This window comes from Sus scrofa, chromosome X (genome assembly GCF_054392235.1).
Source record: "Sus scrofa isolate SSC_HxYL_T2T_F1_AM1 chromosome X, Sscrofa_HxYL_maternal_Yorkshire_Landrace_v2.0, whole genome shotgun sequence".
In the NCBI taxonomy this organism is placed as follows: Eukaryota; Metazoa; Chordata; class Mammalia; order Artiodactyla; family Suidae; genus Sus; species Sus scrofa.
The window spans coordinates 23,480,132-23,507,618 of record NC_139401.1 but is presented as its reverse complement, the minus strand read 5'-3'; the positions used below and the strand labels follow the sequence as shown (position 1 = coordinate 23,507,618).

The 27,487-nt window shown below is 42.4% G+C and overlaps 1 protein-coding gene across 3 annotated transcripts; it reads left to right on the top strand.

The window, feature by feature from the left end:
* Positions 1-26,565, top strand: ACOT9 (acyl-CoA thioesterase 9). 3 transcript variants are annotated; one of them, XM_013986011.3, is made up of 15 exons: positions 1-328; positions 6,139-6,233; positions 7,954-7,999; positions 10,296-10,466; positions 10,725-10,762; positions 16,149-16,232; positions 16,623-16,726; positions 20,488-20,561; positions 23,355-23,422; positions 24,448-24,559; positions 24,722-24,812; positions 24,971-25,056; positions 25,468-25,555; positions 25,703-25,853; positions 26,262-26,565. In XM_013986011.3, the coding sequence occupies exons 1-15, from the start codon at positions 303-305 to the stop codon at positions 26,327-26,329; spliced, it is 1,302 nt and encodes a 433-aa protein (XP_013841465.1). In that variant the 5' UTR covers positions 1-302; the 3' UTR covers positions 26,330-26,565. The 3 variants fall into 3 exon arrangements, 2 of the variants coding, with proteins under 2 accessions (XP_013841465.1, XP_005673555.2); XR_014835819.1 differs by lacking the exon at positions 1-328 and adding an exon at positions 498-649 and having other exon boundaries at positions 23,355-23,521; XM_005673498.4 differs by lacking the exon at positions 1-328 and adding an exon at positions 498-649.
* Positions 26,566-27,487: the final 922 nt, after the last annotated feature.

Below are 27,487 nucleotides of genomic sequence, written 5' to 3'. Positions count from 1 at the left end.
AGAAATTCTCAGCTTTTGCTTAGGGTAGCATCACCGAGGGCGCCTTTAGACATCCTGAAGACCAGGCCGCACCCCTGACTAAATCAGAATCTCCAGAGGGTGGGGCCCAGGCATTGGTATTTTGGAAAGCTGCCCATTAGATTCCTACGTGCAGCTAAGGGCGGACCTGAGGCCGAGGGGTGGGGGTTAAGGTCTTGTGACCTTCAGCGAAGCCGGAAAACGGTGACAAGCTTTTAAGGACGCGGTCGCACTTCGCCCCTACGTCACGGCCTGGCGGTGCTGCCCGGTGTATTTCATCAACCATGGAGGAGATGGGCCAGTCCCCGAGGTAGCAACATGCCCCGCGATGCTGACCACGGCGGGGAAGCAACAAAGATAAACTCAAGCTTCACGCTCTTGAGCCGGGAGGCAGGCGCAGCGTGGCCCCGCCCCCGAACGAGACCCCGCCCCGGGCAGCGTGGCCGTCCCTCCTCGCCCCCCCATCCCGCGGCCGGGCTGTAAGGGTGCGGTCCTGGGGAGCGAGGTCCGGTCTGGCGCGCGTGCTCTCTCTGTCTCTCCATCTCGAGCTCTCCATTGCCTCAGTTTCCCTCCACCGGCGCGCGGGGCCCAGGTCTCTCTGGCAGAGCGCAATGAGGCGGGCGGCGCTGCGGTAGGTCGCCGGGGGGGCTGGCGGGGAATGGACCGAGAGGCGCCCACGGCAGCCCTCCACGCTGCTAGCTGGCACCGACGGAAGGAGTGGGCCGCGGCGGGCGGGGCTCATGCTTGGGGCTTTGGGGCAGAAAATGGGGCCGGGTGGGGAAGGGCGCCAGCCCACCGCCTACCGGGACCCCGCTGGCTTGGGGAGGGCTACTGCGCTCCTCCCCTTGGCGCTTTGTAGCCCTGAGTTTGATATTAAAAGTGAAGCGGCGCTATAAGGGAGAAAGTTGGTGGTGTTCCCTGACATTTCTTTCTCCTTGCTCTTCGGGGTGTGGTTTAGGGTTAGCGCCTTGTCAGAAAGCTGGTATTTAGAGTTCCACATTACTTTTCCAGCCATCAACCCTCCTCTGGAGAACATTAAAGACTCTTGACCCACGCGGACTCTGACTAAAATGTGTTGTAATGTGGGCAGAGATTGTAGGGCACCTTTTGTGCTCTCAGGGCCTCAGGATTGTGTGCCCTTGGCGCTGACTTTACCCTTGATGAACAGAAAGGACCCTTAAGGCTAGGTGCGGGGAGTGGCTTTGTTTGGGCCCCTTGGACAAAAGAGGATGCTTTTTTCTTTTAAGTCTTTGCCCCAGCTTGCCAGGTGAAGGCCTAGGACTTTGAACTCGGGGCACGTCTTGCTCCCCCTCCCAAGGCCCCTTCATCTGATCACTCCAGCTGTTCCAAATTCTTTCTGTCTGGTTGAGTCCCAGGGGGCTCACCCCTGTTTCAGCTTCTGAATTCATCCCCGTACAGGTAAGCCAGCCCTCTTGGTGTGGCCCACAGTGGTTCCAACCAACAATGTCCCCCATCAGTTCTTTTGGGGGCCCTGGAGCTCTGAGCTCTCTAATTGTCCCTGTGCACCTAGCTGTCAGTTGAAAAAGGCTCCTCCTCCTCTCTCTCACTTACTTTGTTATACTTTTTTTTTTGTGTGTGTTTTAGGGCCGCACCCACAGCATATGGAAGTTCCCAGGCTAGGGGTCAAATTGGAGCTACAGCTGCGGGCCTCCGCCAAAGACAGAGCAATGCAGGATCTGAGCTGAGTCTGCGACCTACACCACAGCTCACAGCAAAGGTGGATACTTAAACCACTGAGCAAGGCCAGGGATGGAACCCGTGTCCTCATGGATTCTAGTCGGGTTGGTTACCGCTGAGCCACTATGGGAACTCCTACTTTGTTACACTATTTGAAGACAGGTTGAAGGTCATTGCAAGAAGGGCCACAGTTGGCTTCAGCTTGCATTGGACATGGCATGACAGGCTTCCACAAGCTCCAGGGGTTTTGACCATGTGCCTTCTCCCAGGAAACCTGTCTTGATTTCCTCTCCCTCAATTTGGAAGTCCTCTGTCTTTGCACTGAACTCCTGTCAGCCTGCCATTCCTTTTTTTGTGAGAACTGTTGAACCTTAAGAAGGTATTCCTTTAGTGTCTAGTGAGAGAAAGAGTACATAAATTAATACAGGCTAAGATGATTAGGTCATTCGACTGGTGGGCAGTCTTTGTAACTTTTTTCCCCCGGCTCACAAAAGAGTTACCTGAATTTTTTTAGTCTCTAAATTGAGGCATTTTCCCAGAGTGGTGGTCATATGAGTGGCATTGCCTGTTGTACTGAAAATTCTTCCCAGACACTCATTGTAAGCTTGGAATCTAGAACAGCTAAGACGCTTTTGTTCATATCTTCAGGTGACTTTTGTGACTCCGTTGGCTAGCCATGGAGAGGTTGGGCTCCTTGGTCTCCTTTTGAAATTGGAAAGGTTCAGTCATGGGGTCCTAGGACCTGACTGTCCTAAAGGCCTCTGGACAGTTTCTTCTAAACATCCAGAGGATTTGTTGTTGGTAAAACTCCTGAGGGCTTTTCAGGGAATAAGCCAGTAACCTTAAGGTCCTGAGGTGTTGGGCAGTGATTAAACCACTCTGCTCCCTCCACTTCAGTGTTTCCTAAATAAAGGGAAGTAGCCTGAGACTGAAAAGAGCAGCTACCCTGCACCTGTGTGCTTGTGTGTGCGTGTGTGTAAGTGTAAGGAGTGGGGGTTGGGGTCACAAGAACTGGGCTCTATCCATTGTGCCAGTTGACTGACAGTGGGAAAGTCATCTAATTCCTTTGGGCCTCAGTTTTTTCAGGAGTTTGGTCTGCCTCAGAATTTTTTAAATCTAGAGGCACATGGGGGTGTCAAAGGGGGTGATCTGTGAATCATCTGAAATAGTATATGCTGTTGGGTGTGTCAATAAAAAAAAATGTATCTATCTCCCACCAAACTACTGGCCATAAGGATCCACCATTTTCATCACATTTTCAGTAGGGACGATACCAAATTGTAGTGAAAAGTTACAATAAGCCGAATGTTCATAGAATAGAAATTTATTATACCCATATAATTAGTATAATCAACAGTTTCTTTTAAAGCATTCAGATTAGGCCTTTGTTTTGCTATAGGGATGTATTCCACTGCTGCAGTTGGATTCATAACCTGCTGCAGCACAGTGGGAACTCCTTTTTTTTATTTTTTGGCATATGGAGTTCCTGTCCCAGGGATCAGATCTGAGCCATAGTTGCAACCTAAGCTGAAGCTGCAGTAACACGGGATCCTTAACCCAGTGTGCCAGGCCAGGGATCGAACCTGTGTCTCAGGGCTCCCAAGATGCTGCCAATTCTCTTGTGGTATGGTGGGAACTCCATCAACTTTTTTTGTTAAGTGAAGATTTTTTTTTTCTTTTTGGCCACACCTGTGACATTCTGAAATTCCCAGGCCACAGATCGAACCTGTGCCACAGTAGTGCCAGTGCTGGATCCTTAACCACTAGGCCACCAGGGAACTCCTTATTTCTAAATTTCTTTTTCTCTTTTTTTTTTCTTTTTGTACTACCCAGTTATGTGGAGGATTTTTTGCCCTTTTTGGAGATTTAAGTTCTGCCAGCATTCAGTAGATGTTCTGTGTGAATCGTTCCACATGTAGATGTGTTTTTTTTTTTTTTTTTTTTATGTTTCTGTGGGACAGTGTAAGTGCCACGTCTTACTCCTCTGCCATCTTGGTCTCCTTTCTTTCAATTTTATTAAGGTAGTAAGTGAAGCACAGGGCTGTAGGACCACACTTTTCCATATAATTTGGCCCAAGTGTTTCTTTGTATTTGTCAACTTGCTTTTTTACTATCCCATTTGATTCTCTTTTCAGAGATGGTCTATTATAGTGCCTGGCTTGTGCTTTCCAAATTTCTGGTCCTTACTCTTTGACTTTTAGGGGAGACTTTGGAGAAACATGATCTTCCGGAATAGTAATAGTTATTATTTTTAGAGGGCTTGTCAGTGTACTAGGCATGCTCTCAAAAGTTAAACATGTGCTACTTTCTTTATCCTTATGAAAATCCTATGAGGTAAGTACTATTATCCCCATTCTACACATGAGGAAACTGAAGCTCAGAGAAGTTAGGTAACTTGCCCAATGCCACTCAGCTAACAAGCAGCATCATCAGGCTCTTTACGTCTGCATACTATACTGCTTTTCACTCAGGCAGGATGGGATGGTTTTCGTCACTCTTCAGAAAATGCTGCTTCTTAGGGAATAAAACAAAGATTCTTATATATATGTGTATTTATTTAAATATGTGAGATCAGTTGTATAGATCTTGTCAGTTTGTGGCGAGTATTCGAAGAGTTTAGCCACTGAGTCAGATCTCATTTTTTACATGGAGATCATCTATTGCATCTATTATTGTTGCTAACTAATGCATTGAGTGCATGATTTTTTTGCTCTCTCAGCCAGTAGTGGCATTGAAAAATACTAGCTTTTTTAGTGGGCTTTTAAAAACCTAATATATTCAGTTGCAGAATGCTATTTTCTGAGATGGCAGAATGAAGGACCACATACTGTATTTCCTTCATGGAGTGATTTGAACATACAGAAAATACATGAAATGAAATAGTGAAAAAGAAAAAGTTCAACTCAGGTTCTGAAGAAATGCAAATTAGAAAGTCAAAAACAAGATTGAAAAATTAATCCACATATAAAAGTACAGAAATGGAAAATTCTTGTGAAAAAGTAACCCCCAAATATGTAATAAACCCCAAATAGAGGCTTGTTAGCTGTTTGAAGAATAAACACAAACCCAAAATCCCAAACACTTTAGGAAACCTTCTGGTCTTAGTGGACCAGGGGGCATTCTCTCATAGCTGATGTGATGACTGGCTCACTAAGGGGTTAAATTAGCCATTGAGCATGGGCTCCTACTTACTTGTTCTTTGCAATTAGAATAGTTGGCTTAGTGAAAGGACCAGGATTTGTTCTAGCAGCACAAGGATCAAAACTGCACGTAGGAGTTCCCGTTGTGGCGTAGCGGAAATGAATCCGACTAGGAACCATGAGGTTGTGGGTTTGATCCCTGGCCTCACTCAGTGAGTTAAGGATCTGGCATTGCTGTGAGCTGTGGTGTAGGTTGCAGACATGGCTTGGATCTGGTGTTGCTGTGGCTCTGGCGTAGGCTGGCAGCTACAGCTCCGGTTAGACCGTAGCCTGGGAACCTCCATAGGCCTCGGGTGCAGCCCTAAAATGACAAAAGATAAAAAACCAAAAAACAAAAAAAACCCCACTACATGTAGACTTTACTAAATATTTTTACACAGATACTCTTCTTTATGCTATAATTTAGAAAAGAAATCTATAGAAAATTTGGGCTTTGAAGGAAATTTAAAATATACCTTTCTTCTTTTTTTTGGTTAGTCACCACTGGACCTGGCATTAGGAAGTAAGAATTTACTAGTCACTTGAAGTAGAATGAGAAGCGGTATCTGGGATTCTTGACCTCATCAATGCCTTTCCTTTTTCACCTGGGCTCTCAACAGATCACTTTGTCAGTCCCTTATCCCTGATGTGATTTGTGGTTAGGACTTAATGCTTAAACAAGAGTGAACCAAAATCAACTTATTTTGGGAGAACAGGTTAGGCACAGTTGGGTAAATAACTTTTATTCTATTGAGGAATAGGAAATTTCTGCTAAGTCCAATAAATACTCTCTTTGTGTCTGGAAAGGGTTAATTCTATTTTCAAAGTTTGATTGATGTGTAATTGGGTCTAACTTACTGAGGAAATATCATATGATAATAGCAAAATAAATTGTTCATAATTAGTTTACTCGGCTGTTTACCAAATCGATTCTGGGCTTCTGAAGCTAATAAATTAGAGCAAGAATAAATCCATTAAACCGGTTGATATCTTTTATTTGTTTCGTAAATAGTTACCTAATTGGTCTTTGCTCTCAAGAAATGTTTACTCTCATTGGAAAGATGATTATGGAGCAGCCTCATATGCAAATATACACACACTTGAGAAACAAGTACAGATCCCTACAAGATAATATTTACTAAGGGTGTGGGGTGGCTGGGTGCTCTGGAGGAGACACAGGTGTTTGGGGGTGCCAAGGAAGAAGCCATGGAACCTTCTCTAAGTGTTTCTTCTTGTTTTGTAGGCTTTGTACCTTAAGCAAGGGACTGCTTGCTCCCAGCAGAGGACTGACTCAAGGATCTCAGAATCCCGAGGAGAGAATTTTCCACATTAATGAAGGCAAGCATGGATGTTTACCTTTTCAGCCCATGTGGGGACAAACCCTGTTTTATTTGAGAGGTGTATAGGCAGTTTAGGGGAAATGAGGTATAAATAAAGGTAGATGTTTCATACACTTCTCATTTATAAAATGACCAGGATAGCTTTGGGTAGAAATCACATTCCAGGTTTGATCTTTGGTTCCTTTAGAGCCTTGGGGACTGAGCTCTCTTCAGTTAAATGATTTCTGCTTCCCTTGTGTAGGTAGTAAAGGGGAGGGCATGGAAAAAAGATCCAATTTATAAGCAAGGAACAAGCCCTTGAGTTGTACCAAGTAAATGCTCCCACTCTGGAGTTTTGTTAGAGGGACCCTGTTAATCCATAGTTAATTGAAGTTAATTTCAATTACTAATCTGATAGGCAATCAACGAATGTCTTTGTCATTGCAGAAATATTCATTATAATGAAAATTGTGGCTTATTTAAAGAATCCAAATAAATACGTGTGTGTGTGTGTGTGTGTGTGTGTGTGTGTGTGTGTGTGTGTATGAAATTTGAAATTCTACTCTCTTTCTTGGCCCTCAGCACCCACCTCTCTTCTTATACTGATTACATACTAGTGATGATCATTTTATGTCACCCAGTACCAATTGTCCATGTACTATTTGGATTCAGTCCATTCTTTTATTCAAGGAACTCAGGAGGAAAAGAATCAGCAATAAGACTAATTTACTAATGAAATTTTTGCAGTACTGTATGATTTAATTGTAATTAGAGTTTTCACCTAATTTATGGTATATAACAATTGTTGGATAGAAAAATAAACCACATTTTCATGAAAATTAAAACGCATGTTCATCTAACCATATTCAGTTTTGATAAAATATTTAATTGTTGAAGGACCAAGGATTGCTATGGTTAATTTCCTGCAACTGGAATATAGATTTTAAATGCTAGGAAAAAAACACATGAAGTCAACACATTATTTAAAATCTTATAGATTTACTTTTTAGTATTAACTTACTGCTGCTTATCTGATTTATTTTCCCTTTATCCATGTTCACCTATCCATGTGAATCACGGTATGTGGTAATTAGTATCAACGTTTTTTTAAAAGTGCTTAATTTTTTTTCCTGCACTAATTCAGTCTTGCGCTTTTGGGCAATGAACATTAACTAAAATTAAATTGCTTTCTTTGTCTTTCCTGAATTGCTTCATTTTTGTGGCCTAAACTTTTCTAACAATTAGGGTAGTATAAACATATGAGAAATCAATTAGACTGAGACTCAGATTTTGATATTAGTCTTAGTCCCACTACCTATAAGAAATTAGGTGAGGATTCTGACACTGCTATAGCCCTACCCGATGTATCCAGTGGTTGACACAAAGATATTCGTTTCTGCATTGAGACAATAGTTGTTTTAAGTCTTTGAGAATCAGAGACCTGATCCCTTCCCTGGGCTGTTTGTTTGTGGCATTAAATGGAAATCCAGGAGTTCCCTGGTGGCTCATCGGGTTAAAGATTAAGCATTGTCACTACTGTGACTTGGGTTCAGTCCCTGGCTTGGGAACTTCTGCATGCCATGGACATGACCAAAAAAAAGAAATAAAATTATTTTTTTTTAAAAAGGAAATTTGTGGATCTTTAAAGCTTTTGAGTGCATGAATTGCTTGAGCTCATTGCCATAATCCAGTTCTCATATTCTTTGTTTCCTGGAATGACCTCTTTATTTTTCTTTCAGTTCGAGCTAAGTTGCTGGAAATAGTAGGAGTGTCCACAAACTGGAGGTATGCACTCTGCTCATTAGTTCTTCCATCCCTGAAGTGGTGTGCTAGGCTATATTTAGGCTCAGTTGATGGTGCCATTGTGTGGAATTCAGGGAACCCTTTGTTCAGAAATGGGTTGAGAGGTTTTTACTTGGAGGAAAAAATCAGCACTCCAACATATTCATCAACCAATGCATTTCTGTCATAAAATCATGTGATTTACAAGAACCTAACATTTTTCAAAGTGTGTTCAGGTGTATCACCTCACTGATTCTTGGTGAAGCTTTTGACATGTTTATGGCATATGTTCCTACTCCTTTTTTGAATATGATGAGATTGAAATTCAGACCTTGAGCAATTAAGTACCAGGGTTTGAGACTTGAACCCGAGTTTCCTGGTTTTTCCATTTCATGCAGCCTGACTACTTTATTGCTTTTTGTCAGTTCACAGTTAACCAGATCTCCCATACAGTCTCTCTCTTTCTCTCAGTTATTTCCTTCTTGTAAAATAGAAGAATATCCCTCTTGGTGCAGAGAATTTTGAGGCTAAAATGAGATAAAAGAAAAAGCACAATAACAACAATAATCTATTATTGACATAAAAATTATCTAACTTCTTTTTATCTCTTTATGTGAAAAATTTCAATTTATTGGAAAGTCAAAAAAAATGAATATGTATGTTCCCACTCTGAATTAGATGCTTTTGAACAGTTTTCCAGATTTGCCGGTATACATATACTGGCAGAACTATATAGGTATCATGACACTTCAGCTCCACTTATATTCCAGTACATCTCTAATTAATAAATATATTTTCCTCTGCAACAAATTCAGCTGCTATGTGCCTCCAAGAAGATGTTCTTTTACATACTGAAATTGGCAGTAATTCCCTAATAATACATTATTCATCCACATTCAGAATTCCTCACCTGTTCCCCAAATAGCTTTTATAGCTTTTTTTAAAAAATAAAGATCCAATAAAAGATTGCATATTCCATTTGGTATTTATGATTCTTTTGTCTCTCCTAATCTAGAATAATAGATACTTCTAATTCCTTTTTTTTCCCCATGAGCCTGATTTTTAAAGAGGCCATGCCAAATGTCTTTTTGAATGTTCCACATTCCAGATTTACCTGGTGCCATTTATTTGGTCTTTGTCTTTTTTTTTTAGGGCCACATCCGTGGCATATGGAGGTTCCCAGGCTAGGGGTTCAATTGGAGCTGCAGCTGCCGGCCTACACACCACAGTCACAGCAACACGGGATCCAAGCCACATCTGCGACCTACACCACAGCTCATGGCAACACTGGATCCTTAACCCACTGAGCAAGGCCAGGGATCGAACCTGCATCCTTATGGATACTAGTTGATTCATTTCTGCTGAGCCACAATGGGAACTCCTACCTGGTACCATTTACCTTGATCCTCTCTTCCCTATATTTTGGTAGGCTACAGCTTTCTGGCAATACTTCATAAGTAAAGCTCACAGAGACGGCTTAATTAATGATGCTGTCAACATTTTAGTTTGCTCTTCTCCTGTCTCTCTCTTCTCTTCTGTCTTAATCATCTCTTCTTTTTCTTTCCTTTCTGTCTTCCTCTCATGTTCTTTTCCTTTTTATCTTTTGCTCTGCCCTCCATAGTTCTTTTGGATACACCCCATTTTTCCTCCTCTGTCTCTCTTTCCTAAAATTGAAGGCAGAGAGAGAGAGAGAGAGAGCGCTGGGGCACAGAGAATATGAGACTTGTCAAGGTGAGAAATGGGACTCTTGAGTTCAGTGGCCATGTTGTTCTTTATATACACTATTATATCCATTTCTGTATTTTTAACTTGATTTCAAAGATTCTATTCTTTGAATACACTTTTTTTTTTTTTTTTTTTTTTTTTTGCTTTTTAGGGCCCCACCCATGGCATATCGAGGTTCCCAGGCTAGGGGTCAAATCAGAGCTGTAGCAGCAGGCCTATGCCAGAGCCACAGCAACACCAGATCCTTAACCTCATGGTTCCTAGTCAGATTCATTTCTGCTGTGCCACAATGGGAACTCCTGAATACATATTTTGATGAGGGTAGATATATAGTTCTTTTGGGTATATCTCTATCATTTATGAGTATGTTTTTCTTATCTCCTAGCCTAAGAAATTTTAATTGAAATTTTTAATTTCACCAAGTGGCATGTGGGAAGGGAGGGAAGGAAAGGGAGACAAGGTAGGTCCAGACCTGCTCTTTCCTCCTTTGATGGCGTCTCACTGGCCTTTTGTCACTGGAGTCATGGGACAGCACTGTCCTCAGTTTCATGAAGCTTGTATCCTTTCTTCTCAGAGACCATGTGAAAGCAATGGAGGAACGAAAATTACTGAGTAGTTTTCTGGCTGAGTCACAAAAAGCACTGCCATCTAGGAGAATGAAAGACAGTTATACCGAAGTTCTCTTGCCTTTGGGCAGTCAGCCTGAATTGCGAGAGAAATATTTGACTGTTCAAAACACCGTAAGGTAACAGCACCATTTTTGTTTGTGTCATTTTAAAAAATTTTATTTCTTTTCTTTATTATAACTTTGGGATATAATTCACACATCATACTGTTCACTTATTTAAAGCGTGTGATGTTTTGGTTTTTAGTATATTCAGAGTTGTGCAGCCATCACCATAATCACTTTTTAGTAAGTGTTATTTATCACCCCACAGTGTGTTATTTTTTAAAATGATATCATCATGATTTTCATTTCATCACAGTTTTCTTTAATTCACAGGTTTGGCAGGATTCTTGAGGATCTTGACAGCTTAGGAGGTACTGATACTATTTTAGTATTTTTAAATACGTACTTACAGCAATATTTTGAATCCTTGGGCTAGAAGTGATCTTTTTATTCTTTAACTTGCACAAATGAAGATATTCTTTATTATTACTATTATTGTTATTTTTTGTATTTCCCTAATACAATTGTATTTCCCTAATACAATTTTTTTTCTATTGTACAGCATGGTGACCCAGTTACACATACATGTACACATTCTGTTTTCACACATTATTGTGCTCCATCAGAAGTGACCAGACATAGTTCCCAGTGCTACACAGCAGGATCTCATTGCTGATCCATTCCAAAGGCAATAGTTTGTATCTATTAACCCCAAGCTCCCCAACCACCCCACTCCCTCCCCCTCCCCCTCCCCCTTGGCAACCACAAGTCTATTCTCCAAGTCCATGATTTTCTTTTCTGTGGAGATGTTCATTTGTGCTTTCTATTAGATTCCAGATATAAGTGATATCATATGGTATTTGTCTTTCTCTTTCTAACTTGCCAAATGAAGATATTCTAAAAGTAGAAAAAGAAGGACATCTATTACTTCTGAATTATCATTACTATTTAATTAAATTTACCAGAGTTGGAGAGTATAAAGAATTGTTCTTCCCTGGATCATGTGAGAGGATGTTGCTGATATGGTGCACATCACCCCCAAATATTTTCCCATGTACTTCCTACAAACAAGGACAGTGTCCTCATAGCCAAAATACAGCCTTCAAAATCAAGAAATTAACTTAGACAGTCTAGTCTTCAGACTCCATTCAGCTTTGTCAGAAGTCTTTTATAGCAGAATTTTCCAGTTCTGAATCACATACTGCATTTAGTTGTGTCAGGGATAGTTCCTCAGTCTTTCCCTGACTTTCATGACCTTGACACTTTGGAAGGTTATGGGCCCATTCTTTGGTGGAATTTCTCTCAGTTTGGGTTTTTTTTAATGTTTTATTGGAAAAGAGTTGACTTACAAAGTTGTTTTAATTTCAGTTGTATAGCAAAGTTAATAAGGTATACATATATCCATTCATTTCTAGATTCTTCTCCCAAATAGATTATTACACAGTATTGAGAAAATCTCCCTGTGCTAGGCAGTAGGTCCTTGTTACCCATCTGTTTTATATATAGTAGTGTGTATATATCTATCCCAACCCCCTAATTTATTCCCCCCATGTTTCCCCTTTGATGACCATAAATTTGGTTTCTAAGTCTTTGAGTCTGTTTTTGTTTTATAAATTCTGTTGTTTCATTTCTATTAGATTACATGTATTAGTGATCTCATATGATATTTTTCTTTTTTTTTTAATATTTTTTAATTTTCCCACTGTACAGCAAGGAGGTCAGGTTATCCTTACATATATACATTACAATTACATTTTTTCCCCCACCCTTTCTTCTGTTGCAACATGATCATATGATATTTTTCTTTCTCTTTCTGACTTCATTTAGTATGATAATTTCTAGATCCATCCATGTTGCTGCAAATGGCATTATTTCATGTTTTTTTATGGCTGAGTAATATTCCATTGTGTATGTGTACCACATCTTTGTCCAGTCCTCTGTTGATGGGCATTTAGTTTGCTCCCATGTCTTGGCTATTGGAAATAGTGCTGCAGTGAACACTGGGATGCATGTATCCTTTTGAATTATGTTTTTCTCCAGATATATGCCCAGGAGTGGGATTCCTAGATCATGTGGTAGTTCTATATTTAGTTTTCTGAGGAACTCCATACTGTTTTCCATAGTGGTTGTACTAATTTACATTCCTACCAACAGTGTAGGAGGGTTCCTTTTTCTCCACACCCTCTCCAGCATTTATTGTTTGTGAACTTTTTGATGAGGGCCTTTCTGACTGGTGTGAGGTGTTTGGGTTTGTTTGATGCTTCCCCAGTATTAGTTTCAGGACTTGCATCTTTGGCAGGAGTGTCACAGAAGGGATGCTGTGTTTTTGTTGCATATTATCAAGTGCTGCATAATTCTAATTTGTCCCATCACCGTGATGTTAACTTTGATTCCTTGATGGTGGTGGTGTCTGCCAGGCCTCTTTGCTGTAAAGTTATTCTTTTCCTCATTGTAATTGATAAATACCTTGTAGGGAGGTACCTTGAGGCTTTGTAGATATCCCATTCCTCATCAGACTTTTATCAATTGTTTTAAAATCAGTATGGACTCAGGGATTCCTCTTTTACTCAATGGATTATAATACATTTCTATCATCTATTTTTATGCTCAAACTGTCCCAGAACTGTTTCAATTCTTTCATTCTGGCTTCTGCATTTGTTTTTTTGGATATGTCCCCATCATTCTTTGAGCACTTCCTCACTTTCTAGCACATTCTAAGGTCAATGGTAATTTCCCTGCTCTAGTCCTGGAATCAGCCAAATCTCTAAGGAACCCTGGTACTTTTTTTTTTTCTTTGGTCTTTTGGCCTTTTCTAGGGCCACTTCCCACGGCATATGGAGGTTCCCAGGCTAGGGGTCTAATCGGAGCTGTAGCTGCTGGCCTACACCACAGCCACCGCAACGCCAGATCCGAGCCACGTCTGCAACGTACACCACAGCTCACGGCAATGCCGGATCCTTACCCCACTGAGCAAGGCCAGGGATCGAACCCGCAACCTCATGGTTCCTAGTCGGATTTGTTAACCACTGAGCCACGATGGGAGCTCCCCCTGGTACTTTTTAATGGATATTTAGAAAGTGGACGGACTGGGGAATATATGCACATAAATGTACATTTACATCTATGCCTGCCTGCCTTTCTCTCTTTTTTTCTTTCTACCTACCTACCTACCTATCAGAATCCTGGGTTCATGCTGATAGTTCCAATTCTAATTCAACCACGGATTCACTCTTGTTTCTTTTTTTGGGGGGGGGGGCACACCCACAGCATTTGGAAGTCCCCAGGCTGCTAGGAGTCGAATCGGAGTTGCAGCTGATGGCCTATACCACAGCAACATCAGATCTGAGCTGCATCTGCCACTTACACCACAGCTTGTGACAATGCCAGATCCTTAACCCACTGATCGAGGCCAGAAACCAAACCCACATCCTCACGGACACATTGTTGGGTTCTTAATCCAGTGAACCACCATGGGAATGCCCATTTATTTATTTATTTATTTATTTATTTTTTTGCTTTTTGGGGCTGTACCTGTGGCCTATGGAGGTTCCCAGGCTAGGGATCAAATCGGAGGTACAGCTGCCGGCCTACGCCACAGCCATAACAATGCCAGATTTTGAGCCACGTCTGCAACCTATAGCACAGCTCATGGCAACACTGGATCCTTAACCCAGTGAGCAAGGCCAGGGATTGAACCTGCAACCTCATGGTTTCTAGTCTGATTTGTTTCCACTGTGCCACAACAGGAACTCTGCTCATTGCCTCTGTCTCCTGCTCTCCTGTTATTTCCCAGTCTGCCATGTTCCAGCTTTGCCTCTGTGTTGTTGAGCCACTCGTACCAAGCTCTCCATGACCCCCTTTCTGCATGATATCACGGGGACTTCTCAGGGTTTACCTGATCCCCTTTGAGGCTCCTAATAATGTTGAACTCATTCTAGGGTCTTGGTGACATTTCCCCTCCTCTTGGGCCTCTCCTTCCTGGGCTCCTTTGTAGGCTTCTCTTTCTCTTTTGATCTCTTGAATGTCTCTCATCTCCAGAGTTTTGTCTTCTGCTCTTTTTTGTTGTTATCTGCACTTTCTCTCCTTTGCTCCCAGTTCTTCCGTTGCTTTCAGTGTGTGGAATACCTAGGAGGCTACATTTCCTGGCTTGCTTTGGTGAGTTGCAGGCCAGTTTGTCTTCCTGCTTACTGGATATATTCATTTGGATGTGCCCCGGGCTTCTTGAATTCAACGTGTTGAAGATAGCCCATTCTGCTCTCCCTGTATTGTATTCTCTTTCTCTGTGAGTGGTACACTATCTTCATTCATGCAAGTTAGAAACCTGAGTTTATTCAAGTCTTGTCAAGCCTGCCTTCTTAGTTCTTTTCTCTTCATTTCCACCAATGGATCTTTTCTTCTCATTTCCACTAATGTTGCCTTAGGTCAGACACATATAATTTCTGGGCACCACAAAGGTTTTTAAATGGAGTTACTTGCTTTTTGCCCCTTATATCCCCCATATACCCTTTAGCAGGTGCACGGGTGGAAGGATTTATTGTTTTTTTTTTTTTTTTTTGTCTTTTTCAGCGCCGTACCTGCCGCATATGGAGGTTCCCAGGCTAAGGGTCCAGTTGGAACTGTGGCTGCCAGCCTATGCCAGAGCCACAGCAACACAGGATCTAAGCCGCGTCTGCAGCCTGCACCACAGCTCATGGCAATGCCAGATCCTTGACCCACTGAGCGAGGCCAGGGATCGAACCCACATCCTCATGGATGCTAGTCAGGTTCATTAACCACTGAGCCATGACAGGAACTCAGGAAGGATTTATTGTTACTCAGCAAATGTATTTGGAGCACAGAACCTGTCTTGAGGATTGATAATACAAATTTGAATGAATCATAGGGAAAGTAGGGAGGCCACTAAAGAAATGCAGTACAGTTTTATTTTTTATTTTTTATTTTTTTGTCTTTTTGCCTTCTCTAGGGCCACTCCTGTGGCATATGGAGATTCCCAGGCTAGGGGTCTAATTGGAGCTGTAGCCACCGGCCTATACCAGAGCCACAGCAACAAGGGATCCGAGCCACATCTGTGACCTACACCACAGCTCACAGCAACGCCAGATCCTGAACCCACTGAGCAAGGCCAGGGATCGAACCCGCAACCTCATGGTTCCTAGTTGGATTCGTTAACCACTGCTCCACGATGGGAACTCCAAGAAATGCAGTACAGTTTTGAATGAGTTGGTATTTGTAAGGTACATAGAACCATGCTTGGTACATGTAAATGCTCGCTGAAATATGGAAAGTGTGCAGGTAACCACAAGGTGGTGTAGGAACTTAGGGTGTAATGGGAAAGGAGGGATAACTCTGAGTGAAGTAATGCGTCATGATTAGGAAAGAGTTAGGAGGAAAGTGGTAGCTGAGTCCTTGTGATTTATTTCTCTTTTTTCAAGATGGTTGGTGCTCTGAGACTTATGTGCTGGACGCTTTTTCCGATTTAGGCACTGTGTCTCTTTTGAGTGGTAGTGGTAGCCCTCGTGGGTCTGGGCTTTGGGCTTCTGTTTCTTCACCAAATCTAAACTGGAGCACACAGTCAGATTAGAGGATCCCCAGGTCTCTTCCCTGTCTTTGATTCTAGGATAGGACCACTACTGGAATATGGGGGGTTTAGGTCTTCAGAACCAGGTAAGACTTTTTATGGATTTCAGGGAATAAGTTGTGAATGTTAAAAAATTAATTTGCTTTTCCTTGATTTGGTTCTCTTCTGTTTTTCTACAGTTCTTATTTGCTACAAGCACACCAAAATTCACTCAGCTAAGATGTCTCCTTTATCAATAGTTACAGCCCTGGTGGACAAGATTGGTAAGTAATATTGTTCTCTATGCATATTTAGAATTTTTAGTAGTTACAAAATATTACTTAGAGTAAATATTTTCCTTTATGGGGAGTTTTTATGTATATATATCTACATATGAAAATGTCTAGAATGCTGTATACCAAGATATTTATTCTAATTATCTTTGGGTGGAAGGGTTTTGCATGATTCTACTTGTAGTTTTTACATTCTTTGCATTGTCTAACTTTTCAAAAAGACATACAGATTTCTTTTGTATGTTAAAAGAGTTATTTTTAGTTCTTAAGACAAAAAAGAAATATAGTGGAATTTGCCAAAAGTTCAAATGAAGTTGTCCACTTACAGTACAGAAAATTTGGAGTATGGTTTGGGCTCACATTGATTTTCTATTTTTGTAGATATGTGTAAGAAGAGCTTAAGCCCAGAACAGGACATCAAGTTCAGTGGCCACGTTAGTTGGGTTGGGAAGACATCCATGGAAGTGAAGATGCAAATGTTCCAGGTGTGTCTGTGCCAGAAGATTGCCCCCTTATTCCAAAACAACCAGCTGGTCTCAGTGAAAGAAAAGTTTATTACCTGTCTATCCGTATATAGCTCACTCACTTACACAGAAAAACAGTTGAGGAGTTCCTCTTGTGGCTCAGTGGAAATGAAGCCGACTAGGATCCATGAGGATGTGGGTTCGATCCCTGGCCTCATTCTGTGAGTTAAGGATCCGGCGTTGCTGTGGCTGTGGTGTAGGCCAGTGGCTACAGCTCCGATTCGACCCCTAGCCTGGGAACCTCCACATGCCGTGGGAGCGGCCCAAAGAAATAGCAAAAAGACAAAAAAAAACATTATTTGGGTTTATGTTTGCTGTTTATAACTTTCAAAACATATATACTCCATGTTAAGGTTCTTGTTCCTGGTTTCGCCCCAGAAAATTTCACAACAGTCTGGGTTATGTTAAGCATGAATGAGATTGGTCACTGTTAGGTTTCCCAGGCCTGCTCTAACAAGTACCACAAACCAGGTGGCTTAAAACAACAGAAATCCAAAATCATGGTCTCCGCAGGGCCATGGTCCCTCTAAACCTGCAGGGAAGATGCCTTCCTTGTGTGCGGTGGTTTGCTGGCTCTTTGGCGTTCTTTGCATTGTAGCCAACACTTTGCTCTCTTCCTCCTTCCTCACATAGCATTTGTGTCTTGTGCGTCTGTGTCTCTTCTTTTTTTTCTTTTTTCTTTTTAGGGCCGCACCCACGGCGTACCGAGGTCCCCAGGCTAGGAGTTGAATTGGAGCCATAGCCACCGGCCTTTGCCACAACCACAGCAACACCAGATCTGTGCCAAGTCTGCGACCTGCAGCACAGATCACAGCAATGCTGGATCCTGAACCCACTGAGCGAGGCCCGGGATCAAACCTGCATCCTCATGGATACTAGTTGGGTTCCTAACCCACTGAGCCATAATGGGAACTCCTTGAGTGATCTTTTATATTCCAGAGAGGAAGCTTGGCAATAGATGCTCTGCCTCTGGTTTGGCTCAGATATAGGTTCACATCCAGCTTTATTGTTTGTGGGTAAATTACTTGCCTTCTCTAGCTTCTGTTTTGTCACCACAGTGACCACTAATCAAATGTTGGTAATACTAATTTATTATGATTACTATGGAGATGGTCCCAAGTCTCTCTTCTGGGCCTGACTTCATACCCGCCTTTTGGGGTGCCTGTTAGAGCTCTCTCCAACGTGTGCTCTTGCTACCTACCCTCAAGTCCAGTGTAGTCCAAACTGAGTGCGTCCTAATCCTCCTCTGGTTTCCCCTTTGCCACCCTCCTGTTTCTCCTACCTTTAATTTTCCCCTTTTCCATGTAGCCTTTTGTGAAGTCTTGAACATTCATCACCCACAGCTTCTTTCCGGAGTCCTTTTTCCCTCTTCCCCTTGGCCTCTGTGTTTCATTCAAGCCCTCACTACCTTAGCTGTCTTTTAATTACTCTGCCTGCCTCTAGTCTGTTCTCTCTGTTAATTTTACACGTTTCTACCAGATAGATCTTCCATAGCTCATCTTCATTCACATGGCTTCCCTTCTCAAAAATCTTCATGGACCATCATCTGCAGATCGAACTAGTTAGGACAAGTTAGGATCTGAGGTGCTCTGTAAACTAGTACCAGTCTACCTTTGCAACTGTATTCCCTCCAACTTACCATTTACACCCCTTCTCAGAGCTCACCACTGGAGACTTGGAGTGTCCTAAGAGTAGGGAGTTGATCATCTTGAATTGCCGATGCTTGGCACTAGTAGGTGTTCATGATAAAAAACCAGAATGTAAACAGTAGGTGAGCGAGTGAGTATCCTGGCTTATACTTTTCCCTTGGCGGGGATTCTGTGGGCTCTGGCTCCATGGCTTCTGAGTCCCTTCATGCTTGACTCCTTCCCTGATCCTTTGCACTCATAGTACCTATTCTTCCTCTGCCGTCTTCCTCAGTTCCTTCCTCTGACCCTCTCTCCTGGCACCTGCTGTTCTCTGCCCTACAGAGCTGTGCACCATCATGTCTTTTTTCTTCCACTAGGCTGTGTGTGCCTCAACAACGGGATCTGGCTGTGAGTCACCTAGCCCGCTGCCTGAGACACGTTCTTTTAATGTTCACTTAGCAGTGATTTATTGAGTGCCTAGTGTGTGGTCCATATGTAGCAATGAGTCAGACAGAAAGTTCCGTTCTCTTGGAGTTCACATTCTAGTAGTGCTCAGTAGTTTACCTGACTGAGTTTGTTTGTCGGCAGTCATTGATGAGGTATCTACTACATGCCAGGCTTTGTGCCAAGTGCCGGGGTAGAAATGTCAGTAAAAATGCTCTTTGTCCTCAAGGAGCTCTTGGTGCAGTAGGAAGACAGACAAATAAATGACTATGATAGTGTGTAATAAGTATCACACATTATTTCTCAACAGGGACACTATTGGCATTGTGTGTGGGAATATTGTGTGTTCTGCAGGACCATCTCCTGCATTATGAGGTGTTTAGCTCTTTGGTTACCCTTGCTGCACTGCTAATGTCCCCCAACTTATGTGACAACCATAACCAGCGTGCATGTTTCCACATGCCCCTAGGGGGTGACATCCTTCTCTCTTATGTTGAGAACCACTGTCAAGGAGAGGACTTTGTTTCCACTTAGGTGGCAAACAAAGGAGGGAATGATGAGCTCTGCTTGGGAAGGCGGGCTGATGGGGAAGGGGAAGCATCTTGAGAAACATGGCCCTGGCCTTGAGGAGGGCATCAGGCACAGGCATGGAGGTAAGGCCTTCAGGTGACAACAGGGGATATTCCAGGACCTCCAGGCTGTTAGCTGTGGCTAGAGAAAAAGGTGCAGTCCTGAGGGGAGTGTTTGGTGAACCACTAGAGAGGAATCTGGGCCCTGTTGTGGAGGTTTTATCTACAGTGCCAGCAGGCTTAGACCAGATGCTGAGAGGGAGGAGCAACTCTTGAAAGGTTTGAGCCCGAGAGGGACGTGGGAAGATTGGCGGCACTCTTCCCATGGTCCAGGGGGAAGGTGAGAAGGGCCTGAACAGGCAGTGGTGATGAGGACTAGTGATGGGCTTGTTGAGAATGAAACCAGCGGTACCCTCAGGTTATGATCTGACTTTGTGTTAAGACTTTCCTGGAAGGACAGACTTCTAGGGAATAAAAAATAGCCAAAAAAATTTCAATGGCCTGTGCATTGTAAATATTTAGCTTAATCCACAGAATTCTCACTGATCTTACCCCTTCTTGGGAGCCCCTGTGCTAGGCTAAGGAAACACTTCGTGGTGGATGGCCCCCTCAAATTCCCTGAGAATGAGAGTATCTGGGAGGGTGGTGGGAGGGCCATTGGGTAGTGTGTGCCATTGTAAGGACAGGTTGGCCTAAAGAAAGCCAGAGTTCTGCAAGATGCAGGACATCTGACTGATGGCGACACACAGGTCCCTCTGTGACCTTTGCCCTTGGGTCCCAGTCACGACCAGCTCCAAGGCCCAGAGTTTGTTCCCTTTCCAGCACTTCTCACACTGTGCACGGTTTGGGTTTTGGAGTGTCTCTCCTCAGTAAGGCCACAGGCTCCTTGGTCTTGCTGCCATCACCACCGACCCCCCGAGCCTAGTTGTGTGCCTGGCTTCTCAGCTGATGGTGGTCAGTGAATCGACCTCTGTTTCTAATGGCTGCCTTTCCCAAAGCACGCATGATGCCTGTTAGAATTGCAGTAGGTCTTCCCACAATAAATGCATTTCTTACATCTGCATTTTCTTTCCTTCTCTAGTTACATGACAATGAATTTTTTCCTGTTTTGAGTGCGACGTTTGTCATGGTGGCTCGTGATTCTGAAAATAAACGGTAATTGCTGTTTTTTCCTAATTTTTTATTTTGAAAAATATCAGCTGGAGAGAAGACATTAATGAATTCTTAGATAGTCACCTAGACTTAAGACTTTTAACATTTTCCCCATATTTGCTTCTTCTGTTTTTTGAAAGTATATTATTTTCTTTATAATATTTTAAAGCAAATCTTAGACATAATGACATTTTACCCCTGAATACTTTAGTATAGACATCACTTTAAAAATGAGGATATTATCTTAAATAACTATATTACCATTAGCACATCTAACAAAAATAATAGTAAGTCCTTAATATATTTTAATAGCCGGTTAATATTCAGTTTTCTCCAAATATCTTTTTTAACGATTTGTTCAAATTGAGAGCCAAACAAGGTTTACAAATTACACTTGATTTTTGTGTCTTTTAAGTCTGGGTTTTTTTTTTTTTTTTGGTTAACAACTTTATTGAGATAATTCACATACCATACAATTCCCCCATTGAAAGTGTACAATTTAATGGCTCTTAGTATATTCATAGAGTTGTTCAATCTCTTCAGTCTGTTTTAATCCAGAATAGTTGTGTGTCCACACTGTCTTACCCTCTCATATCATTAACTTGTTGAAAGGCCCAGTTTGATTGTTCTACACAGTGTCCCACTGTCTGGATACGTCTCATTGCTTCCTCGTGGTGTTTTTTTTTGTTTTGTTTTGTTTTTTTTTTTTACTTTACTATCCCTAGTATTTTCTATAAATTGAAGTTGGATCTAAAGCCTTGATTAGGTTCGAGTTTCACATGTTTGGTGAGAACACTGTAGGTGCTGCTATCTCTGTATCTCAACACAGATTGCATCCTGTCAGGAGGTACAGATTGTCCCACTCACAGTACTGCCAAGATTGAAGTGCGGGTTCAAGTAGCAACAGAATGATCTTTCCGGTGTGTTGTTCACTTTATCCTCTTCCGATCAGCAGTAATATACAGGTGCAATACGGAACAAGGTGTATCCAGAATACATTTTGTCATCCTTTGAACAGCTAATTCCACATCAGTCTTTCTCCAGTGCTTTTAATGTCATTGCTTTAATCATTTTCATTGGGAGGTGTGAAAGAATACTCAAATCCTGTCATTCTTTCTATATTTACTAGCTGGAGATCTATAACGAAGAGTTTTCCCTTATCAACTAGGGCAGTTTGGTTTGTAAAGGAAAGTCGGGATCATTGTTTCATTGTTGCCTTTATTTCCACATTTATTAGTTGTGATGACATAGTTTTTCTACTTTTTTGGTTTTTTAAAAAATTAATCATTATAAGTTCATGGATTTTTAATACACTAAATATATTTCAATAAATTGTAAACATTATTCTCCTCTTGCTCAGTGTGTATACATTTTTGGTCAGTGGGAGCTCCTTCCTTTAAGCTGACCCCTGTGATAAGCCCTTCTGACATTTCCCAGTTAGTCTTTGATAACTTGCTGCTCTTTGGTGCAATGAGGTATCTTGGGCTCATCCTGTACATTTCCTGTCCCAAGGCCTAGAATCAGCCAGTTTCTCTCCCAGCTGTTGCTTTCTAATTTTCCAAGCTGCCATTTTGTTTGCATTTTTGTTTCATCAAACCTTTAGATTCTACCAGTGAAGTACTATCTTTTTTCCTCAGGGTTTTATTTTGAAAAATTTGGCACCTACAGAAAGGTAGAAAGAACAAGGCAATGAGTACCCATATACCCTGCACCTAAATTCACCAAGTAACATTTTATCACGTTTGCCTTTCTCTTGCCCTTTCTCAATAAATACAGACATACACACTGCACTCCCCCCAGAATTGTTTCAAAGTAAGTTTGTGACTACTTCACTCATAAATAGTTCAGCATTTTCTCCTAAGAATAAGGTGATTCTCCTACATAACTTCTGTGTTTTTACTATATCCAAGAAATTTAACATGATACATTTATATTATCTAATTTATATGATCCATAGTCAGACTTTGCCACTTGTCCCTTAAATATTCTTTATAGCCTTTTCCTCTGAGTCAGGATCTGATTAAGGACCATGTATTCTGTATGGTTATCATGTTTCTTTAAAATAAATCCCTTGCCAAACAAATCTGACTAGCATCCATGAGGACACAGGTTCGATCCCTGACCTCATTCAGTGGGTTAAGGATCCGGTGTCGCTGTGAGCTATGGTGTAGGTCGCAGACGTGGCTCGGATCTGGCGTTGCTGTGGCATAGGCCATCTGCTACAGCTCCGATTGGACCTCTAGCCTGGGAACCTCCATGTGCTGTGGGTGCAGCCCTAAAAAGACAAATAAATAAAATAAATCCCTTGCCACTTTCTGTCTTTTTAAAAGAGATTTTTATTTTTTCCATTATAGTTGATTTACAGTGTTTTGTCAATTTCTATTGTATAGCAAAGTGTCCCAGTCACACACACATATACATTCTTTTTCTCACGTTATCATCCATCATGTTCCATCACAAGTGACTAGATATAGTACTACTTTCTGTCTTTTAAGAAGTTGACTTAGAATCCAGGCCAGTGGTCTTACAGAATGACCTGCAACCTATTTTTGACTGTTACCTCATAATTTGAATCAGGTGAAACATTTTGTCACGTGGCTCCATCCTTTTTACAATGTGAACTTTCTAGAGTACAGTTATAGACCTATAGAGTGTAGGTCTATAACCAGAAGACTCCCCTAATTGTTCCGGGGTTCTTATGTGAAGCAGTCAGTGAGCGTACCTAAAACAAACATCTTCAGTTTTTACTACAGGTAGTGGCATGTCAAACTTTTTCTTTTCTTTTCTTCTCTTTAGGCCAGCATTTGTAAATCCACTCATCCTTGAAAGCCCAGAGGAAGAAGAGCTCTTCAGACAAGGAGAATGTATATTAGTTTGTTCATAATAAGATACAATTTAAAATCACAGTAACTGGAGTTCCCGTCGTGGCGCAGTGGTTAACGAATCCGACTAGGAACCATGAGGTTGCGGGTTCGGTCTCTGCCCTTGCTCAATGGGTTAACGATCTGGTATTGCCATGATCTGTGGTGTAGGTCGCAGATGTGGCTCGGATCCCGCGTTGCCGTGGCTCTGGCGTAGGCTGGCAGCTGTAGCTCATATTAGACCCCTAGCCTGGGAATCTCCATGTGCCACGGGAGCAGCCCAAGAAATGGCAAAAAGACAAAAAAAAAAAAATCACATTAACTGTACTGTAGAGGAGATTATTTAAGAGTATGTGTGGGGAGTTCCCATTGTGGCGCAGCAGAAACGAATCTGACTGGGAACCGTGAGGTTGCGGGTTTGATCCCTGGCCTCGCTCAGTGGGTTAAGGATCCGGTGTTGCCGTGGGCTGTGGTGTAGGTTGAAGATGCGGCTCGGATTCGGCTTTGCTGTGGCGCTGGCGTAGGCCAGCAGCTGTAGCTCATATTAGACCCCTAGCCTGGGAACCTCCACATGCCGCGGATGTGGCCGTAAAAAGATGAAAGACCAAAAACAAACAAAAAAAGAGGATGTATGGACTCCTCATACCAGTCCAGGGTATTTTTTTGTTCCACAGTGTCCATACTTTGAAGAGTTTTATTGATCATACAATATTAAGTGAAATAATTTTTCTCATTTTTAATGAAGTGGGAAATATATCTTAATGAAATAACTGCTGGTTGGGGCTCTCAGCATGATATTAAGTGGTCTCATACTGAGCAGATATGATTTCCATCGGAAAGCAAAGAGTGGCTGCAAGTTTTATGTAGTCTCAGCAGCCTTCTCTGAAACATCGTTACAATTTCCAGTGGGCTGTTTGAAAATCAGGAAATAATGAATAGGTTTATAGGCTCCCAGGCAGCCCAGGTCAGGAACCCAGTGCTGTAGTGTGGCCCTCCTGATCATAACTCCTTATTGTCCTCTGGTCCAGTGAACAAAGGGAGAAGGGTTGCCTTCAGCTCCGCATCGTTACTGAAAATGGCTCCTACTGCTGAGGAGAGGACAACCATACATGACATGTTTCTTAGCACGCTGGATCCAAAGTAAGTTAGGATGGCGAGATTCCAGGTTGGGAAAGCATCTAAACCTTGGCCTTCTCCAGAGCTCCACTTACTTGAACAAATTGGGAATTGGTTGTAAATAAATTACTTTTCAACAGCAAAACCATGTCACTGACAGGGTTTATTCAATCTCCATTTGTACAGGACTATAAGCTTTCGAAGTCGAGTTTTGCCTCCTAATGGGGTGTGGATGGAGAGTTCAAAACTGAAGAGCTTGGATATTTGCCACCCTCAGGTATTGGAATGTAGCGAAAAGTCTTCTAAACAGGATCACTTGGACTCATGACGCTGACCTGATCTTTGACACACCTTTCAACTGGCCTCTGTTCTCTCTTTTTTCTGTAGATTTGGGTGGTCATAAGTTTGTATTTATTAATATTTTATGTCCTATAGGAACGGAACATTTTCAATCGGATCTTTGGTGGCTTCCTTATGAGAAGAGCGTATGAACTTGGATGGGCTACTGCTTGTAACTTTGGGTGAGTTAGGTTAGAGGTAGTCTTAACTTCTGAGAAGTCAGTTACACTATCCCACTCAGCGAAACATTTTGGACCAGTCTGGATGTGTTTGGGAATATATCGTATTTTTAAATAAGTGCCACACTGGTACCAGGTGGGTTTGATCTTCATTTTAAAAGGATCTTGCTCTGACTTTGTCAGTTGGTGCTGGGAAAAGGGAGTGTTGATGTGCAGAAGAGAGAAGATAGAGTCATTTTGGCACTGATCTGGTCACAGGGGCATGTCTTACCATTTATTCCTCACTGGTATTATTTCCTCCTTATCGAGGTTTATTCTTCGATCACATAAAGTTTGCTTCAGCTGATTGTTAGGGAAAACCCAGAGATCATGTGAATTTTGCAGTTGACCCCAAGCACTGTCTTTCCCTCATAGTGGTTCCCGACCGTTTATAGTAGCCGTGGATGATATCATGTTTCAGAAACCTGTTGAGGTTGGATCATTGCTGTTTCTTTCTTCACAGGTAGGTGTGTGATGAGAGATAAAATACATTTTTAAAAATTATTTGGCCCTAGAGGTTTTGAGACTCCAAAGCCACCATTGCTCTTCTGGCTGCTTTCTTTCCCCTTGTGAATGTAGTTGACTGACTAGCATGTCTATCATCTTTTAGGTTTGCTTTACTCAGGAGAATTACATTCAAGTCAGAGTACACAGTGAGGTGGCCTCTCTTCAGGATAAAGAGCATATGACTACCAATGTTTTTCATTTCACCTTCATGTCGGAAAAAGAAGTGCCCTTGGTTTTCCCCAGAACATATGGAGGTAAGCAGCGATGACTGCTTGTCCCTAATGAGGGGAACTTTTAAAGACATTTTTCTCCTTTTAAATTCTTGGAAGAAGTACTCTGATGCCTGCCGGCCTGAGAGCATGTCCTTAGGGGATTGTGCTTTTGAAGGCCAGGTTGCCTTGTGGCCCTCAGGTGGCCATTGCTGCTCCAGCCACCTGGTCGTCGTCTGAAAGGCTGGTGCCAGCAGAAAGCAGTCACTGGTCGTCAGGACCAGTCCAGTCAAAGGCTGGGGAACGTTGTCCACTCCCTGGCTCAGCAGTGCACACCTGGCACTGAATTGGCTTTCTTGCTGCTTGTCCCCCTATTCCCAAGTGGTCTTGGTTTGTACAGTGATTTGCTTAGGTACTGCAGTTTTCTCCAGGGCCCCCTCTCTTGTGTTCCAGAGTCCATGCTGTATTTAGATGGACAGCGCCATTTCAGCTCCATGCACTCACTGGAGACCTTGAAATAAGACTACCACGTGGAGCCCTAGGAAGACCCTGCTTGTTGAAGACCAGTGCCGGGCAGTAACACAGTGCCTGATGAAGGCCTGAGCAAGTGTATTGGTTTCAGTGTTTATTCTTATCCTCCCTAGAGAAGAAGAATGTATTCAGCTTTTAGGATGATCAGAAGAGTGGAACGAGAGAATGGCTGGGTGGGGGCAGAAGGAAAAAGATTTATTAAATAATAAATACTTTAAAGACTTTTTTTGGGGGATGTTTGTGGGTCCATTTCTGCGGCATAAGGACGTTCCAGGCTAGGGGTCAAATCAGAATAGCTATAGGCCTACGGCACAGCCACAGCAGTGTGGGGTCTGAGCTGCCTCTGATATATACCATAGCTTGCAGCAACACCGGATCCTTAACCCGCTGAGCGGAGGCCAAGGATTCAACCCACATCCTCATGGATACTAGTCAGGTTCATTACCACTGAGCCATGATGGAAACTCTTCAAGATGTTTTGTTTATTTATTTATTTATTTATTTTGCTTTTTTAGAGTTGCCCCCGCAGCATATGGAGGTTCCCAGGCTAGGGGTCAAATCGGAGCTGTAACCGCCGGCCTACACCACAGCTCATGGCATCGCCAGATCCTTAACTCACTGAACAAGGCCAGGGATCGAACCCGAGTCCTCATGGATGCTAGTTAGGTTCATTAACTGCTGAGCCACGATGGAAACTCCCTCTTCAAGACATTTTAAATTGTGAACCTACTGTGTTGCCTCCTTTCTGCTCAGGAAACTAAGGCTGAGTGCCTTTATGTGACTGAACACATTCTTTTCTTACACATAATACACCCTTCAATCAACACATTTTCCCCCCAAGGCATTTGGAGGGCGTTCTTTAAACCTGACCTTTGCTGCAGTTCCCCTGTGTTGTTTAAATCCCATCCACCCTACATGATTCCTTTATATTTTTGCCTCTTCTATTTCCTAGCTTCTATTACTAACAGAGGCTAGAAAAGTTAGAGTGAAAGGATTCAGCAACAAATAAGGCTCTTGTAAAGATTTGTGGGAAGCTTTAGATCTAAAACCATACCAAAAGGAGGTGTTCGCAGATGGTCTAGGTGAGGCAACACAGGCCCAAGTGTTCATTCCATTCTCGTGACAGCTCTTCAGCACCCTCTGCTAGG